The sequence below is a fragment of the Juglans microcarpa x Juglans regia genome, chromosome 2D (genome assembly GCF_004785595.1).
Source record: "Juglans microcarpa x Juglans regia isolate MS1-56 chromosome 2D, Jm3101_v1.0, whole genome shotgun sequence".
NCBI lineage: Eukaryota > Viridiplantae > Streptophyta > Magnoliopsida > Fagales > Juglandaceae > Juglans > Juglans microcarpa x Juglans regia.
Window position 1 is genome coordinate 4,822,294 of NC_054596.1, and position 20,369 is coordinate 4,842,662.

At 36.3% G+C, this 20,369-nt stretch overlaps 3 protein-coding genes across 4 annotated transcripts; 2 read left to right on the forward strand and 1 right to left on the reverse strand.

The window, feature by feature from the left end:
• Nucleotides 1–2,951: 2,951 nt before the first annotated feature.
• On the forward strand, nt 2,952–4,053 carry LOC121250423 (probable carboxylesterase 17). Its single transcript, XM_041149558.1, has one exon. The coding sequence runs from the start codon at nt 2,979–2,981 to the stop codon at nt 4,026–4,028; it is 1,050 nt and encodes a 349-aa protein (XP_041005492.1). The 5' UTR covers nt 2,952–2,978; the 3' UTR covers nt 4,029–4,053.
• A 5,826-nt stretch (nt 4,054–9,879) lies between these two features.
• Nucleotides 9,880–11,165, forward strand: LOC121248054 (30S ribosomal protein 3, chloroplastic). The gene is made up of 3 exons (XM_041146410.1): nt 9,880–9,975; nt 10,018–10,308; nt 10,735–11,165. Exons 1-3 carry the CDS (start codon nt 9,880–9,882, stop codon nt 11,014–11,016), a joined length of 669 nt encoding a protein of 222 aa, XP_041002344.1. The 3' UTR covers nt 11,017–11,165.
• A 592-nt stretch (nt 11,166–11,757) lies between these two features.
• Nucleotides 11,758–18,362, reverse strand: LOC121250268 (ubiquitin receptor RAD23c-like). Of its 2 annotated transcripts, none has more exons than XM_041149341.1 (12): nt 18,071–18,362; nt 16,548–16,643; nt 15,505–15,558; nt 15,301–15,386; nt 15,060–15,107; nt 14,666–14,843; nt 13,175–13,315; nt 13,036–13,101; nt 12,886–12,933; nt 12,692–12,798; nt 12,528–12,606; nt 11,758–12,068 (listed from the first exon to the last, which is right to left on the reverse strand). In XM_041149341.1, exons 1-12 carry the CDS (start codon nt 18,134–18,136, stop codon nt 11,952–11,954), a joined length of 1,086 nt encoding a protein of 361 aa, XP_041005275.1. In that variant the 5' UTR covers nt 18,137–18,362; the 3' UTR covers nt 11,758–11,951. The 2 variants fall into 2 exon arrangements, with proteins under 2 accessions (XP_041005275.1, XP_041005274.1); XM_041149340.1 differs by having other exon boundaries at nt 16,548–16,709.
• Between the last annotated feature and the right edge of the window lie 2,007 nt (nt 18,363–20,369).

Below are 20,369 nucleotides of genomic sequence, written 5' to 3' on the forward strand. Positions count from 1 at the left end.
GGAAGAAAGGAAGGAATATTATAAAGAATAAAGAATGCAACATCATCATGTGCAAACCCTGCATGGGGCTTGGATGACTGATTTCTGGTGGGGTTTGAGGCTGAAAAGAATATAAATTCTCACCGTAAGTCATAGTTCCCACTGAGAGATCTCTCTAGAATCTGAATTGTTCGAGGTACTTTGATGTCTGGGAGATCAAGTACACCTTGGAGTTTTAAGCAATCGAGCATGTCAGATTAGATCTATGGTAGAAAATGATCTTCTACATGCATAAGACCTAGCTACGTACTTTTAAGAGCAATATTGCATGTTTATGTTATAGGCAATGATCGAAGCTGAATTCAGCTAGCTAATTGTTCGCCTCGTCCAGGGTTGCTACAGCTAATTGTATCGATCGGTAGTTAAGTGCGTTGTTCAGTACTGAGCAAATAAGCGAGGCACCAAAAAACATTTCAGCAACTACATGTAAATATACACATCTCTCCATGGAGATACACGTACGGCCGTTTAACATGATGATCATTTGACAATATGTGGCTAAACCATCAATTATTTATGTCTGAAGTTACTGTGTACAGATTGTGATCTTAGAAGTAGGAATACCAAGTTTGGCATATCTTCCACGAGGAAAATGCTAAGATTAATATGATATCCCGTCTCTTTATATCAGTAGCAAGCTTCCTGGGGAATTTTTGCAAAAAATGAATGCAAAAGCACTTTAAATGGAAATGAGATCAGTCTGGTGACTTTGGAATTCAGAATTTATTTTCCAAACTTGAAAGTTGAAAGCGCCGGTTCTAACTTCTAGGTCATTTATTAGTAAAACACACACACAAATAAATACATGCCAGATACACACATGTATCTATTCTATTATAATAAATGACTATCTAATTGTGAATAATAATTTTTGTTATTTTTTCATTAACTTTTCTTGTTTTTTCGTTAAGTCCTGTTTTACTAAAAAGTTTTTAAAACTCTTGACCATTTGACGTGTAACCACTGTTATTAATACCGTACCGGTACGGTCGGTATTTGCCGTACCGGACACTGGGCCGGTACAGGTACTATATATATTTCGTACCGGCCCAAATACCGGCTGTACTGGCCAATATTTCGGCTTGTACTGGCAGATATTTCGGTCTTAATTTTTTTTTTCACACTACAAGCTCATTTTTTACCCCCAATTCAGACTAGGCTATTTATAATTTTTATATATATGTATTTATATATAATTTATTCATATATAGACTATTATTTTGAAATATAATTTATATACATATAATATTTATATATATAATTTATTCATATATCGACTATCCCGAAACGGTACACAAAACGGTACCGGTACCGGTACTGAAATATTTAGTTCTAGTGCCTTGACCGGTACGGCATCCGGTACGGTATTCAAAACATTGCGTGTAACTCTCTTGTAGAATTTAATGAATGATTATGTTTTACCAAAAGGTCCTTAAGACCCTTGATCATTTGACGTGTAGCTCCCTTATAGAATTCAATGAAGGATCATGCTTTACCAAAAAGTTATTAATATTAAATTAATAATATTTTATTATTATATAGAGTATAAATAGATAATCCAATATGAATGCAGACCAATGCTCATACTTTGCTGAAATTTAGATTTTTTTTAATCTTTATTTTTTGTCTTTATTTAATCTTGTATTTTTTTTTTCTCAGACAAATAAATTACTGACTTTTTTACTTTTTTTTATTTAAATTATTATGTCAGGTGCATCCCAAGACTAACGCATTCGAGGCCATTTCCGTGTATATATATATATATATATATATATATATATGCGCGCGCATAACTTCATATTTTGCACGATTATATTGATCATGTCATCGTACGTACGTATACGTATTCATGTGTACGTATCTTAATTTGGCTTTTCGTCTTCTACGTGTATCTCCTCATATATATGGTTCAACTTCAGTTTCATTTCTTATGAGGAGAGAAATTTAGCTTGATTTCTTAGAGATTATGCCAGGGAAACTGATAAAAACACGTCCCCCACCGACGTCCCTTGCGTGCGTGCCCGCGGCAAATAAAGGGGAAGAGGAATAATTAGAAAATAAGTACCAGTCAAAAAGCATGGAATGAGAAGAAAGTGGGATATATGGAGAATAAAGTTGACTGCGCCCATTTGCATGAACTTGAAACGACAAGAATATTCAATTTTTTAATCACTAATATTCGACCAAGTCCTGCGTACTACAAGAAAAATAAATATTTATAATTAATTATTTATAATAAGAATAATTATTTACGATAAAAATAAATTTATTTTAACAAAAAATAATTATTTTTATAAAAAATAACTCGTCACAAATAAACAATTTTATTGTAGTGATATACAAATCGTCCATACCAAATTTATCCTAGAATTAATTGTTTGGCATAACAAAATTCTAGTATTTAGAAGTGATTCTTCTACCAATAGAAGAAACAGGAAAAATAATATTTAGAAGGAATTAGCAGCAGTACTCTATTATCAAATGCATTGATCTACATCATTTCACGGGCATTGAAAAAAAGATGCTTCGTTCTCTCTTGTATGTTCACCTTCAGGGATAAGATTAGAATAAGACGTAGTACTAGTCATGAGGTTGATCAAATGCTGCTGCTGAGTTTACATTGAGATATTGTTCTAGTTACTAATATATGGCTAGTATATATATCTAATTAGAGTTGAATGCAGTCCACATGAATTACGTTACAATTATGAATTTCAATGGGTGTTTAACTAAAGGATATATATATAATTAAATGTGACCTTTACCTCATATGAGAATCCAAATGTTGGCATATATATTATGGTGAGCTCGATGGCCCACTTACCAGATAAAAAGATGGGGAAGCTTCCTTGGCCTAATCTTCGTGTGTTTTATATAATTACCCTTGAACGCAGTGACACTCACCCACCCCACAAAGACCATTCTCTTCCACTCATCTTATGAGAACTAAAAGAATGGCCTCCATTTCCCTTGATCCAAGGTCTAACCTCCAAGTTGGCAGGAACCCTCAACAGCATGGAGTCATTGAAGAGATTGAAGGTCTCATTAAAGTCTTCAAAGATGGACACGTCGAAAGGCCTCCAATTGTCCCTATTGTCCCGTGCACCATGGGATTAGAGCGTGGAGTGACAGCAAACGATGTTGTCGTCGATAAGTGCACTAGTTTGTGGGCACGCATATATGTCCCGAGCTGTCCTGGCAAGCTTCCATTGCTTGTTTACTTTCATGGAGGTGGATTTTGTATTGGTTCTGCTGCCTGGAGCTGTTACAGTGAGTTTCTGTCCAACCTTGCTTCTAAAGCGAATTGTGTCATTATCTCTGTGAATTATCGTTTAGCCCCGGAGAATCGTCTGCCTGCTGCATATGAGGATGGTTTCAACACTCTTATGTGGGTGAAACAGCAAGCTCTACTAAATAGTTCTAGCGAGGACAAATGGTGGCTGAGGCATTGCAATCTTTCTAATATGTACCTAGCCGGTGACAGTTCAGGGGCCAATATTGCTTACAATGTCGCCACAAGGCTAGGGTCGCGTGGCCCATCCGAATCCACCATTATAAGGCCATTGTCTCTCAAGGGTATCATCCTGATCCAACCTTTCTTTGGTGGAGAGGCATTAACTTGGTCCGAAAGGTATACCAATCAACCACCTAATTCGGCGTTGACCCTATCGGTCTCTCTTGCATATTGGCGTTTATCTCTGCCTCTCGGAGCTAAACGTGACCATCCTTGGTGCAACCCTCTGGCAAATGGCGCAGCCAAGTTGCGTGATTTAAGACTGCCAACCATAATGGTATGCATATCAGAGATGGATATACTGAAGGATAGGAATTTGGAATTTTGCTCTGCCTTGATTAGCGCAGGGAAAAGGGTGGAAACAGTGATGTACAAAGGCGTAGGGCATTCATTTCAAATTCTGCATAACTCTCAGCTATCTCAAACTCGAATCCATGACATGATGTCTCACCTCAAGGCTTTCATCAATGAATGACTACCGATCGAATTGTTTTTCTTCATTTATTGTCTTTTTATTCTTTTACTGCTTTTTTGCGATGATATAAGTGTTGCTAGCTAGTTTGCCGTATCAATATTAACTATATATGTACCTGCATGTGCTAGTATGAATAAAGAGTTGCTGAGTCATGTCTCATTTTATTCAAGAAGTTTGTGCTCATAAAACAGAAACAAGTAGACTAAAAGATACTAGTCATGCCTTATAAATATTGTCCTGTAACATCATTATATACAAAGTATATGAGTGCCAAGTAATAGCTAGTTTAATTCCTTCCTTCCCTACGCATGTATTGTCTGGTCAAGTGTCGCATCGATCGGAATCCTGCACCCTTATATGGCCATTTAAGGGTGCCATGTTGATCCAAACTTTCTTTAGAGGAGAGTCACGAACTTGGTCAGTAGTACAAACCCTATTGCCTTCAGATGCACTTATCCCTCGACTCGAGGGGCTATATAACCGTGACCTTCCATGCCCATGGTGCAACCCTCGAGCAATGGCTCCCCCTGGTTGCGTGATTTAAGATTAATTCCAGAAATATTAATGGCATGCAGACCCGAAGTATATACTGAAAGATGGGAACTTACAAGTAATTTGCACCGCCTAGTGCAGGAAGGTGATGGTAACAGTACTGATGTACAAATTAGGAAACTAAGCTTGAAGATCCAAATCTTACAGGCCGGCGGGTTGAAGTATGGATCCAAATATTCGTGTAAGAATCTTAGACTATAACTAGGCAACTAAAGCTTGAAGATCGACAATTAATCGTGCTTCGAATGTTGGCGGCATATTTTTATATCCTTGTCTGTCAATCTCGAAATTCCGTTTACTTTTTTTTTTTTTTTTGGATAATTGCCATTTTGAAAAAATCATCAAATGTCTTTTCGAGTGTTATTTAAGTGCTAGCTAGTCTTGAGTGATGTTCTATTTATTTGAAAGGACCCAATTCAAAATTGGGCATAACCCTTGCAACACAGCTCTGCTCCAAGCAGAGCTCTAATTATACAGAAACAATTTGCTAGCATAGAGACCATATAGACCACAGCTGGCTACCCTCACGATGAAAACTAGCATAACAGAGCTTTAAGACTTACAAAGAGTTGAAGTAAGAGAGAAACCATCCGGGACAAACTCCAAGCTCAAACCATCAAACCAGAACAATCCTCACGACAATGGGATTATCTAGTCCAACTTGGTTACTTGAGGATGACGATTGTGATTGTCCGAGATGCACGCGCGCGGGGACATCGCCTCAGGCCAGTTTAAAAAGCTAGATGATGCATGCCGATCGATGCTATCTACTCGACCATACAATCAGTACCATCACATTTCCAAGTCATTTGAACTATCTACTCGCGTTAATTTGGTTCTCACCGGCTAAATGACACACAAAAAGGCAGCTGGTCCATCTTCGATACACCAAAAAAAAAGGCATCTTTTCGGACCCTATGCATGCATGACTTTTGATCAGGCCAGTTATAGCTAGCTTACTTCACGAGCACAAACATCTTGTGATCAAATGATTCTTTGTATTGATGCTTTGTGATTTTGAGAGTATTCATCGTATAAAGTATACATAACTTTGCTTTATTTAATGTTCCACGCCACTGCCACACAGTATCATGGAGTGGAGGAAAAAAAAAGTGGAATAGAGAATATTTTCACCCTTCATATATGGTTCAGCATCAAGGGGCATCATAATCTGTTTATTTCTGCCATTATTGCCCAAAAATATCCAGGTACGTACGTACCATCTGTACTTAACCTTATTTTTTACAAGAATCGCCTCTAATTAACATGATCAATCGAATTACAATATTTCTCATCCAGTTATTTATGGCCTTAATTTCTTGCTTAGTGAACCAAAATAATTAATATAATATTGTTGGAGAAAAAATAAATGGATCATATATAGCGACCATATCAACTATTTTGGAAAGAAAAATGCTTATTGCAAGTGCTTGATGCAAACGACGTGCAAACGTGACTGACGTAGAGACACTTAATGAGAGAGAGACCAAGCTGATGAGAGAAAGAGATGAGAAGAGCTGAGGAGAGAGAGAGACCTAGATGATGGAGTTGATGAGAGAGAAAGACCGAGCTAATGAGAAAGAGACCGAGCTCATGAGAGAGGAAGAATTCATTTTAAATCTGACATGGCATAGACGACTGCACGCTTGTTGTATCTACTGACTATATATAGAAGAACTGATTTGGAAAATCTCATGCAAGTATAGTTGTATTTTTTTTCCCTAGATAAAAAGGCTGAAAAGTAATATGTAATATACTTGAAAAATAATTTGTGCAGACAATATATTTTTTTTCAAAGGATTTGCAGACACGAGCCTGTGTGTACTGTAGTATAAATGATTTGACAATATTATAATAATTAATCCTGGTAATAGAAAGGCTTTGGTCCTAAATTTGGATCTCGAATGTGTCCTGAATGTCTTTTTTTTTTTTACTTAATGATTGAGAAAATATTTTTTAATGATATTGTGAATTTTTTATTTTTTTAAAAAATGTTTATGATGATTAAAAAAATACATGAAAAAAAATAAAAGAAAAATAAAAAAGAAAAATACACTATTCGGGAGATATCTTCGGGCCACTTTTTTGATGGCTGTAGCAGAGCTCATCCTGGTAAAGCAGTTTCGGATATTATTCGATGACCTGATGGGCCTATCTTGTTTCTTGGTCTCTGGACTTTTTCTTTTTCAAACTGAAGTTTTAGGGTGTTACCTCCATGATGCAGGGTGGGGGACCCTTCCCTGCACCCGGCCCCTCACCATGCAGGGGAGGGGTTTTCAACCCGCCCCCCGCCTTAGGAGGCGGGGGGTGGGGTAAAAAATGCCATCCACCCCGCCCCTCGCCTAGGCTAGCCCATTGGGTCTAAAAAATTATTTTTTTGGATCCAAATTATAATATAATTTAAATTTATAAATACAAAAAAAACTTAAATTTATAATATAATTCACCATAGAATAGACGCTGATCAATAGGAATGAAATGTTAACCTATTTCCTAATAGGCTAAAGGACCCTTTCTAGCTCAAGGATATGATCCTCTGCTACCTGGTCACTAAACGCCAGAAAGGCTAGAGATCATTTCCACCCATGACCCATCTGTTAAAACCCTAAGGACTCAACCTTGAGGTTCTCACCTTAATAGAGAAGCATTATTCTCTGCTACCTACTACTTCATGCTGTATATTATAGTTGTTCACTTTTTCATATTAAAGAAGGTATAACGACACAAGGAAAGCCTAGCTCTATTGTGTTTATATTCCAATAGGTCGTCAATATTTCTATTGAAACTTATTGGAATCATTACAAAGGTCAGGTGCTTCTTCTTCTCAAGCAATGCGCGATCCAATTCACCACCCTCTCATAGATATGGATGTTACAGGAGGAGGTTTATGTTCATTCCCACTGAAAAACTTGTGCTTTCATTGCTAAAACAATCGAATTCCTTTCCTCATGATGACACTCTAATTTTTGGTATTTCTACTACGGTCCAGGGAGATACACCATATTCGAGATATATATGGCTTTGTCTCTAGTTGACGGCCTGGGACCAAACCCAAAAGTTTTGGGCCAAGGATATGCATAAATCTGAGATGTATAGCTTTTTAAGATGATAAATATTTTAGTCACAAAGGATTATATAAAAGTAAATCTAGAAATTGATGTGTTTTGATATGATCGATACGTCAGAATTGTAAATTTATTTTTATTGTAAAATAAATCTAACGGATCTCATGAAACCAAGTTAATTTGTGAGTTTAGTTTTATGTAATCTCTTTATACATGTAACAAGTTTATTTTAATATGCCCCGTACCTTTTGTTTCATTGATGCATATGCGTGTATATATATATATATATATATATATATATATATATGTAGTATGTACTTTTCTAACTTGTGTTACTTCTTTTGATTGCAGTATATCCATCAAGTAGCCAAATTTTTTATACTTAAATACCGTATCTTTCTCCATATCTTTATACACCCCCCCCCCCCCCCCCCAACAAAAAAAAAAAAAAGCACTTAAAAAGTAATTTCATGGACAACACCTTTCAAAAGGAAGCGAAGTAGTCTCTGCTCATTGTGGCTAGCCAAGCTTCATCCTGAACAAAGCATGGAATAATTGTAGGCTTGTAGCCATCAAAGCGCATTATAAAGTTTGCTACCGATATATCACCTGTTAATGTACTTGAATATTTATTCTGCCATGAACAGGCATTTACGTTATAGCATGGCTTCAGAAAGGCACCCTTCATCTTCCTACACCATCACTTTCCCTCGTTCTTTTATTAGACCATGAACTGGTTGTGCACCTTTTCGTGGATTTTTGGAGGAGAGAACCATACAAAGTGAAGCCACGCAACTGCACCAGTCCTTTGGTCGCCGGAATGAGGAGAATGACTTCCTATAAGAGACTTTTGGTCGTCCCATTCACAAGGTGGTGTACTTTCAGAAGCTAAGGGTAGAGGCTTTTTTGTTACTTTCTCATGGGATCAGCCATAGAAGGTATATTTGTGGACTTCGATTGAGTTCATACTACAAGCGATTTAGAGAAGATTGGGTACTCGAGAAAGCATCTGTAGCAGTTGTAGATATTGTACCATGAGCTTTAAAAATGTCGCTAAATATTTGGATTATATTGCCATTGGTCAAGGTTCTGTATTGTCAATAAGAAGGAAAAGTTGGCAGTCAGACCTGAGGGAAGCACCTCAATAGCAGTGTGCAGAAACCGTATAGGTAAAATACAATTTGTTGTAGCACAACACAATTGGAGCACTGATCCCTAAATACAAGAAAAATCAGTAAAATTATTCTTGAAAGAGATTCCCTAAATACAATCAATTCCATCAACAATCCTCACAAGTCTATTAATTGGAAAGCTGAAAGGATTGCTAGAGACACTAGATTTCTACTCAAAGATCTACAAGCATGGAGAGCTGTAAAGATATATCCGTCCCAAAATCAATGCGCATATTTTATTGTGCAATGAGCTCATTCTAACTTAGAGTTTGAAAATATCTCACTCATCAAAATCTCAAACTGTTTGCTGGATTTCCATGATGGTAAAGATCCACCCTCTTAAAATGTGTATTATTAGTATTTTTGTGTTTTAGTTGCTTTCTTTTGTTTTTTTGTTGTATGGAACAGTTTATGTTTTGGAATGAATCTATTACTTGCTGAGAAAAAAAAAGGAAAAATTGGCAGGTTATGCGTCAGTCCCACTGGACTGGGTGCAATCTTTGTCGTGTAACCTTCAAGTTTAACAGTTACGTTTGTGTAGTGAGATATTTTGAGATATTTTATGAATAGTAGTAAAAATATATTGATAGAATATTGAATAATAGTAAAAAATAAGTAGAAAGTAATAATAAAATAATAAATAGTAGTGAGGTATTCTCAGAATACATTGACACCCAAGCCTAGAGAATACTTCACTACTATTTATTATTTTATTATTATTTTTTACATATTATTTAGTGTTATACCTCGTTACCCAAACGTAATCTAAGTTTGTTTACTTGTTCAGCATGCCATTCGTTTTTCATCTGGAACAAATTACTGAGCAAATGTCTCTCAATACCCACTGAATGGCACAAACTGAGCTGCAGAAAAGAATAGGCGTCGTTTAAAGGAAGAAATGGAACATAATATATGGCAACGGTGACTCAATAAGTAGAGACACCCTCTAGGGCAGACTCTATGCTCCATGGTAGTTGTCTTTTTGCCTTTGAAATTTTAATGGGTCTCATAAAAGATCCTGACTCCTAAGAGCCCAAAAAAAAAAAAGGGAAGCAAATCAGGATGGGTCAGGCTGGTCCGAAGATAAGTGGGGTTGAAACTGACCCGGATCTGTTGCTCGACTTTCCTTATCCTCAAATAAGACTTAAAAACAGAATGGTTCTCTGTGTGTCTCTGCTCTGTTTCTGTGTGTGAAATTAGGGAAAGATGTTATCAATGGTGATTCAACCAAGCGTCAATGCGTCTCTGAAGCCCTCGTTCCCTAGCCAAAACTTCTTCCTCAAACCCTTTGAAGAAAAAGCCTCAATCTTTGCAAGGCCACCTTCACACTCGTACTCCGAGTTAAAACGACTGAGTCGCCACAGTACCAGTCAAAGGACGAGAATCTTCAAACTATCCACCTCAGCGTTAGCTTCGGCCGCTGAAGCAGCTGTCGCCGAAGACACTCTTGCTGATGATGATTTCTCCTCCGAGTCCCCTCCGGATAAAGAGGTCCCTTCACACGCACACGCACGCACTCTCTCTCTCTCTTCGTGTGTAGTTAATAGTTATTGTTTATTATTTTCTGAGGGCTATGTTTGGCCCCTGAGAAAATGAAGGAAAAGAAAATAGAAAACTCTTTCTTGTGGAGAGGGGACTTCCAACTTCGTGGCATCAATTGTGTGAGTTCTAATAAGTGAAAGTTATGAGTTAACTAGTGAATTCGTTAATTTGTTCTGAATTTTTTTAATCACGCGAAATCTAGTGAATACCCAATTGAGAGCTCAATACAAGTCACCCATCTGCCACAATTAAGCTGGGGCATAAATTGAACCGTTCAAAACTGGCCGTTTTATTTTTCCCCTTTTATTTTTCCACATTCATACAAAGCATCGGCCATTGAAGTGTTTTATGTTTTTATATATATATTTTATATAGAAGCTTGGGGTGGTTGTGAAGCCAATGGAGAAGCCGAGGTTAGTGTTGAAGTTCATTTGGATGGAGAAGAACATTGGCATTGCACTCGACCAGAAGATACCAGGACATGGCACAATCCCGTTGAGTCCGTACTACTTCTGGCCGAGGAAAGATGCTTGGGAAGAGGTCAAGGTGTTACTTGAAAGCAAGCCCTGGATATCTCAGAAGCAGATCATCATTCTCCTCAATCAGGCTACGGATATCATTAATTTGTGGCAGCAGAGCGGGGGCAATCTAGCATAAAATATTCATTGTAAGAGATCTTTGAATCTTCACCATTTTAGGTTATATAGTTGATCGTCCCTGCATGAATTTTTAGAATATTTGCTGATTCAACCTGTCGTGTTATAGCCCTTTTTGAACTGCTGCTTGTTGAAGTAATTGGATTCATTTAAATATGAAAAAAGTCTCGCACACCGCACCACTCTTTTTATTATTTTTTTAATTTTTTTCTTACTAAAAGTGTAGTATATAGATGATGAGTAGAAAAATTCAATTATTTTAAGAAGAGTAATTTAAAAAATAAAAATAAAAAAATATAAGAAATTGTGATGTATGAGATTTATGAATAGCAAAGCTCTTTAAATATTGTTGTTGCAAGCTGTGTAAGGTTCATTTCTCCATTTCATGCTGCATCATGCAACTCCGTTTCCTCTTCCAAATATCCCCTCTCCGCAAACCATCTCTATGTAACATACTTTCACTTGAAACTCTGTTCCAGAAGCCTTCAGCTTTGATTTCAGAATTTCAACGTCTGGACAAGCCGAGTTGAGTAAAAATCTCATATGACTTGATAATTCTTTTTATCCTTGCACTGCGCTTCTCACTCACTGTTATCCTGCACTGCTTCAACAACGGATTTTATTTTATTTTATTTAAAAAAGAGAGAGAGAGAGAAGACAGTTTTCCCTATATACGCAACATTGATGGTCCCCTAGGCTACAGAGCAAAAGAAATATGCATATGAATGGCATCCGACAGACATACAAGGAACCGGGAATTAAATTAAATCATTATTTCCATATCCCAGAACAAAATTAGGTAGTTTTGTAAACAATATTTAGAACAGAAATCTGGAGATGCTAATGAATGCAAAAGGATGAACCAAATTGATAAACTAGACAGAGAAGTCTAACATCACAAGAAGAGCAGACAACAAGAAATGATGACCACTTCGATCAGTCCTCAAACTCATGCATGTGATCTAAAAGATAGTTAGCTGCCAGCTCCTCGTTCTTGTTACATGCAAAGAAAACCTCCAATACTAGGGCTCGGTCAAAGCCCATAGCTTCAAGCTGCAAAAAGATTGCAAGTTAGTAAAGAATGCATGAATAGTCCTCCACATAACTTTGTCTCCTGAGATTTGGGGTTCTTACTGAAAAAAGAAACGATAAAACACAAACAAAAGAAGAGAATAAGCTTCTAGACTTGCAGTCAAAGATGAAGACGGCAACGGTAATGACAGTCATATACTGCAGACCGCACATTTGGGTTGACCTATCATATGAATAGGTCATCCAGACATTTTAGGGCAGAAAAATGTGCATATATGATGGGTTAATAAAGAACAGAGTAAACAGGACATTCAGTCCGATTACCTGACATTTATTAGAGAAGGAATAAATAGGATACAACTTGACAAGAGTTTCAAAGCATTGAGGCGCATGTCCCCCTTACTGATTCTCACTCTTTAAATGCAATGACAAAAGACAATTAGATGAGAAAAATTTGAAAATCAGAGAGGACAAACTTACACGTTCAATGGCTTGACGCTCCTCAGGGGTGACAGTCACAGCCTGTGGCACTGCTGAAGCCCCCTGACCCAGTAGGTTCCTGATTATAAATTAATATGCACATAAGCATCCATACATTCAATTATATAAACAAAAGACAACGTATAACACGACACTCATCTCACCCTTCTCCTTCGACAGGTTCATTAATCAGGCGCAAGAAATCAGCTTGATGCTCTTGAATCAGACGCATTAGATGCGGATTTTGCTTTCCGAGCTCTTGGAGCATAGGCTGCAATGGAAAAGGATGTCATAAGAAACCAATGTTAGAGCATATGTTACTTATATGACCAAATAGAAATGAACACATGACGAGTACCTGCAATATTTGAGGGTTTGCTTGCACCATAGTTCGCAAGGCTTGGAACTGAAATAAAAATAAAAAATAAAAGCTTTAGGAACCTCAAACAAGAGAGTAAACAATAAGCCAGACGGTCAGGTTAGAAAAAGAAAACCATAGAGAAGATACCTGTTGGCTGTTCCGCAAGAAGTCCAAGGTTCCAGCACCAGTGTTAGAACCCATAGTGGGAAGACCCTGGTGAAGGAAGATTTAAGTCCTTTACTCAATTCCAGTAAAGTTCCTAAATTTTTGATAAAAAGGTATCTACCTGTGGGAACAGATCAAGGGGGTTTGCATTGGGTCCACTAGTAGGTGCTGCTGGTTGTGTAGCCTGGGCAGGAGGGTTTACTGCCTGCCCACTAGTAGGAACTCGAGCAACCGGAGGAGCCTCAGCTTGCTCAGGAATGCCCTGAAATGTATCAAATTTCATCTTAATCTGCTGATATAACTAATTGAGAGAGATACTTACTTCCACCGTACAGAAATAGAGAATTAAAAAGTATGATAGTAATATGAGCTACGTGTTTCATATTCATCATGGCTCTTACATTTGAGTACAGCAGTTGGTATTTAGGTTCAAGACAACACACAAGACAAGGTCCTAATGTAGTTGGCAAAAAAACAGGATAAGTTACGCACTCAAATGCACAGAATTCCACCACTCATGGAAAATGTGCAGGATTTGCTCGTCAGTTTGGCTTCAAACATCCCCAGCTTAAGATCCCTAGTTTCCATCTGGTCTTTAGGTTTTTATTGGCAACTTTATTAACATTATGATGTTTAAATTCACGCCATGCAAAATCCTCCCAAGGGCCAAAACTGTTTCCTCTTCTATTCATATGATACCAACGATAGCATTCCTCCATAACCAATTGCCCCACAAAAATGTAGCCTCAAAGCATTCTATCAGTACTCAATATCATCAAGCAATCTCAAACTACAGCAATATCATAACACAATATAGTATAATACCCAGTGTAGTTAATGCTAATCAATCAAATATGTAAATGTAAACAAGCATGTTAATTTTTTTTGTTTGAATATTTGTGACATAATATTGTCTCAGAAACAGATGTAAGCAAATAAAATCCAATTGATTAGGAACTTAGGGTTACCAAGTAAACTTTGACGCATTCATGAGAACAAATTTGCTTAATAGTCTACTAAAGCTTTAATTGGAGTCAAGGAGGAGCATGTATATAATCTGTGGAGCCCAAAAAATGGCTTGATAAAACCTTAAGGTTTAAAAACAACACCCAATACAAAATGGTTTTAAGATTGATCAAAAGACCAAAGTACAATTCTAGTTTTTCTATTTGCATTGCAGATTGTGGTTCTCGGAGCCTGTCAAGAAAATTCTAGATGTTTATAATCTCAGCGAAGAATAGACCCTGCAGTCATATAAGTAAGTATTATAATATTTACTACTGATAAAAAAAAGTACTATAATATTTACTGGCAAGATGACAGCTCGAAAAGAACCATAAGGGGGTCTTCCAACCTAAAATTAACCTTTTCATACGCCTATTAGTAGCAAGATAATACACTCTTAAAACCACATTGTACCGATATGCGACTTGACCATTCTTGAAAGTCATGTGGATGATGTAACAAGCCAATTATTAAATGATTTGAAACATGAACAGCTCAAAAAGAAAATATACTAAAAACTTACAAACCGGATCCAATTACAAGGTGAACTACAGAACAAACGGCAAGCCTAAACACTGGGAAAAACCAAGAGTGGAAAAAGACTTACAGAATAAAGATATTCGACAGCTCTTTCAGGGTTGTTAAAAGCAGCACGTAAAGCACGGACAACAGTGTCTTGATCCCAGCTTCCTCCACCCATATCTAGGATCTGCTGAATGGTAGCCTCTAAATTATTTCCCGCAACAAGATTTGACGCTGCTAGGCCATAGACATCTGATTCTGAACTGCATAAAACAAAACAAGAATAAGAAAAAAAACATAGTCAAAGATATATCACATCATTCAACCTCACTTTAATTTCATAATATCACGGCTTTTTTATAGGTAATTTCAGAAAATCATAACTTTTAAGTTCTCTAAATTATGCAATCTGGAAAACACAAGGTCTTAACTGTCATGCATGGGACTTCTATTCAGAAATTATGATTATCAATACTCACGAAGCGGGAGGGACTGCAACAGGAGTGGTTTCGGGGGCAGATTGTGTTCTGCACAGTTCAAAAAAAGAGAGGAAGAAAATTCAGATAAAAAAATAAAAAGAAAATGGGTTGACAGTAAATAACTTCAAAATCATATTAAGCTTTGAAGAGGAGTTTCCTTTTTTTTTTTTTTGTGTGTGTGTGTGTGTGGGGGGGGGGGGGGGGGGGGGGGGGGGGGTGGTCGGGGGAGGCATGGACTCACGATACTGCAGTTGGCGGAGGAGGAGGTTGAGATGTTGGTGCTGCTGGTTGCGTTGAGGTAGGAGGCGAAGAACTTACAGGTTGGGCCTACACAGGTAAGTGGCTCAATTAGAGCAATGTCAAATGGCAATAATGACTAGAGTGCTGATGTTAACTATTAACAGAACTCAGCAGAATAGATTTAAACAGCATCATCTATACTTACTTGGCTTGTAGGCGCAGCTGTTGTACTTGAGGCTCCACTTGATGAGACCTTATTCTAAAATGGTTCGAACATGCATACATTACTAAGAACATTAAAGCAACTAACTCAAGGTGTCTATAAGAGAACCAACTTTAAAAAACTAAATTTTAAGAGCCTAGGAGATACCTGAAAAGCTTTTTTTTTTTTTTTTCTCTTTTTTTCTTTTTTTAAAAAATGCATCATATCTTGCAATGCACTAAGAAAACCTTCATCATTGAAATTAAAAAATAAAGGAAAAGAGTATATAAGTAATAAAATGAGAATTTTCCCCACAAAAAGTGAGGATTCCAGATTCTTTTGAAGTGGTTAGAAGCTAGGAACTTAACATTTGTAGGCATATGAATGGCTATCAAACGCAAGGGTAGCTGCCTCAAGCAAAAAGATGTTGAAATGTAGGATCCCATATCCAAGCCACCCCTTCCAAGACTCACTTAATTGGGACATCCCAAGATAACAACCCTTTATCTAGGGCCATAAACTATGTCTAGGTTGAATATGATCTTTTTGCAGAACCCGTCCCAGCAATTAGAGAAATAAAGCTGTAATGAGGTAGGCAATGGACATAAGAGCAAAAAATAAATTTGTTTGTTGGCATAATAACATAAACACCGCATAGGTAATATACAGTTTTTAAATAGCCAGCCCCAACCAGAAGGAAAAAGGTGGTGTAATTAGTTGGTCTGCAGAAATTGGCCTTATAGTCAATCTTTATAGATGCATTAAGGACTTGGTAGCCAATGATTTACTAAAGCACTTGGATTTAGCAAAACTCTGTTCCAAGACAGTAGTCCTATTTTCTAGACAAAATTGAAACCAAAGAGCCGCCTTGACTGCACCCCAAAATTTGAATCAAACATATAATGTTCTGCTGAGTTGAGCAAATCATCACAAACTGTTATGCAACTTGTTTATCAATAGGTAAAATCATGTGTCTCCACATGCCTTTCCTACCTGTCATTTCTCAACTGAGAAAGACAAACTCCATACGAGAGAAGCATATTCACCTTGGTTAACATGATGACAACAAAACTATTATCAGCAACTTTATTTTCTTCTAGTGTTGTGGCATCCTTCAGAACTTTCCCTTGATGAATGAGCATCTGTTGTGTGGCAGGATAAACATCAGAACCCTGTAGTGCCTCTATATTTTTCTTGACATCAGTAACCTGAAATATTATTTGGAAAAACAAAAGAATTGGAAAAAATGAACTGAAACTCATTACATAAACAGAAAATAAAAGTCGGTGAGGTTTATAACAAATTGAAATGCATATTATAAAGTGCGCAAACAGAAAGTATCAATGGATAACCTTAGAATGGCTTCAATAACTCTTTCAATGGTAAAAACACACGCTTAAGTGACTCTTAGAGATAAAATGCAGCAAAAACAAGATTCTGGCACCTCTATTGTGCTATAGAGAGAGGGAGGAAGATACAAACTGCAATGTATCTCATTATTTTATCTCCTACCCTATGTCAATTTTAAAAATCTTGTCCTTGTTCTCCCGTGTGTGTGTATATATATATATATATATATATATCCTAAAAGCTCTTCTGAATGTCCAGACTGCATCTAACCTATGCTTGTGATAAAAAGTGGTCTTCTGGGTTTCCCTTGCTGTATTGGTAATTGGAGTGAGTCAACAATCAAGACAAACGGATGATTTTGTAGCTCGGAACATCATAGGAAAAAATTCCATGAAATGCCACTTGAAACTACACCACTTACTAATAGAAAAATTAAAATCTTCATGATGGAGATACGTTCATATCGTGCTTACTAAGAACAGTAGGATACAGAGAAGAACAGGCATTGCAGAACATAATCCGTTTCCCAGGTGGTAGTAGTTCACAATTTTTTTTTAAAGAACATTCCTTTGGCCTAACTAGAGCACTACATCAATCCTTAAAGACAAACCAACAATGCTAACACTCTTGACAGGTTTTTTCAGGTTCAAAGTAGCTTAGTGCTATCACCAAACGAACCTTTAATATACAACTGCCACGAAGTGGCTTAGAGATATCACCAGACCGACACTAAATAATACAACTGGCACCTAATTCTGTCAAGAAAACACTTGAAATTAAAAAAAAAAAAGTGAAGGTTTTCCATTCAGTAGTACTAAATGCAACTTCATATGAATGCCGGATACTATAAAAAAAAGGTACTGAAAGCACGCCAAAACAAAACGATACAAGAATATCCCGTAATTGAAAATCGTTACGTACAAAAAATCCGAAATTGAACCAAGTTAAACAAAGCCAGTAATCTACAATTCACGCCCGGGGTACAATTTTGCGAAATTCAAGCATTATTCACAAAATCATCACACGGTCACATAAACCAACCACTAGGAAATATAATAACCTAGCCTTCGTCTGCATAAATAACACGAGGACAGAAACCCTAATTCACAATTAACTTCAAGAGCAATACAAATAATACCCTAATTACACAACAATCAAACAAAAATATCATAAAAACTAAAAATTACAAAAATTAAGAGATCGAGAGATGCATCTGTACCGTGTCTTCGGGTTTCACTTCGACCTCGAAGTGAGTACCCTTGAGAGTCTTGACAAAGATCTTCATCTTCTTCTACGACGTCCGTATTGTACGGTATCCGATCCTCCAGCGCGTGTAGGACGTCACCGACGGCGATACCCTTCAAACGCTCAGGACAGTAGAAGAGAGAGTGAAAGAAAGACGGAGCCCAAGCAGGAAGTCACTGGAAGGACAGAAAAGTTGGACTCTCGGTTCTGCTTATATACCGATGATGGGAAATAATCGGCTACTACCACGACTACGGTAATCTAAAACAGAAATATTGATTAAAAAAGGGTTGAATTTGTTACAAATTTTATTATAAATTATAGGAATTTTTATATAACTCATTACATCATTAATATAATAAATATTAATGCAGCTTATTTTTTTTATTCTGACTTTTGAGTGATAATACATCAATTTATAAAATCAAGGTAATAAAACTTGGAATGCTTATAACAATGTCCTATTAAGAGGAATGAAAAGAGTATATGGATTTTTTTTTTTTTTTCATTTTACGCTAAATTTATTCTAATTTTCAGTATTTTTGGATTTTTAGAAAAAGGTGAGAATAACATGAGAAAAATCTTTAATCATAAAGATATTACAATATAAAGTTCACCAATTAAAATAAAAATTATCTTCTCGTGGAAGAAATGGTACAAATGTATTTCGTTTATCCTTTTATAATATTAAGATCAATTGAATTCAAGAGAAAAGAGAGTCTTTCCAATATTTACTCTTACTAAACTTTAAGAGTAATGTTACATAAAGTCATAGAGTGTGTAAATATAGCACAATCATTTAAAAAAAAAAGTAAGATTTATTATTAAAAAATTAATTTTTTCATGTGAGTCACATATTTACTCATTTTTTCAAAGAGATTATACAATGTTTACGCAGTCAATAATTGTAAATATCATTTCTCAAACTTTAATTGTTAGATAGAAAGGATAGAGAATAAACTCTCTAAATTTTTTAAATAAATAATGAAATTTTAAGTACTCAAGATTCCATTACTTATTTAAAAAGTTTTGGAACCGAATCTTGAGAAAATCTAAACTAGGGGTGGGCTCCGACTCTGATGGAGTCGGAGTTGTCATTTCCGACCTTTGACTCTGACAAAAGTCAGAGTCGAATTTCCCCTCCGACTCCGACTCCGAACGTAGTCGGAGTCCGATTCCGATCGGAGGTCGGAGCTATCGGAACTCCGACTGAAGTTCGGAGGGAGTTCCGAACGAAGGTCGGAGCTCCGACTCCGAACAAAATTTCCGAACTCAATTTCAGAAATTTTGTTCTTTTTTTTATTATTATTTAAATTTTGTTGTTCAATTTCGTTTCAGATAGTGAGCAATATATATCTTTTTTTTAAAAGTGAACCATCTACAAATATTTGGTTTATTCAAGAGTTTTCAATAATTTAAATATTCGTTCTGATTTTGTTACTGAATTTTGATTATATCTTTAATTTGTTTTATGTCCGCCTAAACTTTAGCATTAAAAGTGCTCATGACTCATAAGTTGAAAATTACACAAATTTAAAATTTTATAGAAAAGAATGATGGTACGAATTTCTATAATTCGATTAATTTCAGTTGGATAATAAATTCTAAATGTTTGAGAGATGATGGATAAGTACTAATGGAAATTATAGAATAAAGAGTACTTATCTCACGTCTTTGCTTGGGATATAACTACATAAATATAACTATATAAATAGTTTAAAAAGTAAATAACATGTATGATGTAGCCATAAGTTATAACAGTCTCATTTATAATGTAATAACAATATGACTCAGTCTTGAAATATAACTACATAAAAATTAAACACGGATTTCACTCAAATACTTTTTGTTCCATTGGTCATGCCTGAAATGAAGATAAAAAGTAACAATCAATAGATGAAAAAAAATTGATAATAAAAAATTGAATACGGTAAAAGAATAATTTGATTCTTACCAAGAAATGAGGTTCTCTCAACTCCATCCCAACTCTCAAGTAGCGTCCGTTCCAGACTCTCAATCATCGGTAATTATATTAGTGTTCACAATTAGATCTATAAAATCATAAAAAATAGAAGTTAGAAACATTAAAAATAATTAAATCATCATTTAAATTTTAAAAGCATATAAACTTACCCGATTCAAGCCTATAGCTCTCGGCATCAACGCCAACGGTATCTAGTCCAATGGACGTTTCACTCATCCAATTCTGTGTGCAAACGAGGACCTCCATGGTTGACGGTGACAATGAACTCTGATATGCATCCAACACGCGA

What these genes read in the sequence shown, in the direction of transcription:
- LOC121250423 (XM_041149558.1), top strand. Translation starts at nt 2,979, where the DNA reads ATGAGAACTAAAAGAATGGCCTCCATTTCCCTTGATCCAAGGTCTAAC.
- LOC121248054 (XM_041146410.1), top strand. Translation starts at nt 9,880, where the DNA reads ATGGGTCAGGCTGGTCCGAAGATAAGTGGGGTTGAAACTGACCCGGAT. An exon ending in TAAGACTTAAAAACAGAATG is followed by an intron (nt 9,976 to 10,017) that starts GTTCTCTGTGTG and finishes GTGTGAAATTAG; the next exon opens with GGAAAGATGTTATCAATGGT. An exon ending in AGTCCCCTCCGGATAAAGAG is followed by an intron (nt 10,309 to 10,734) that starts GTCCCTTCACAC and finishes TATTTTATATAG; the next exon opens with AAGCTTGGGGTGGTTGTGAA.
- LOC121250268 (XM_041149340.1), bottom strand. Translation starts at nt 18,136, where the DNA reads ATGAAGATCTTTGTCAAGACTCTCAAGGGTACTCACTTCGAGGTCGAA. An exon ending in CAGCTGCGCCTACAAGCCAA is followed by an intron (nt 15,387 to 15,504) that starts GTAAGTATAGAT and finishes TTACCTGTGTAG; the next exon opens with GCCCAACCTGTAAGTTCTTC. An exon ending in CTGTCGAATATCTTTATTCT is followed by an intron (nt 13,316 to 14,665) that starts GTAAGTCTTTTT and finishes GATACATTTCAG; the next exon opens with GGCATTCCTGAGCAAGCTGA.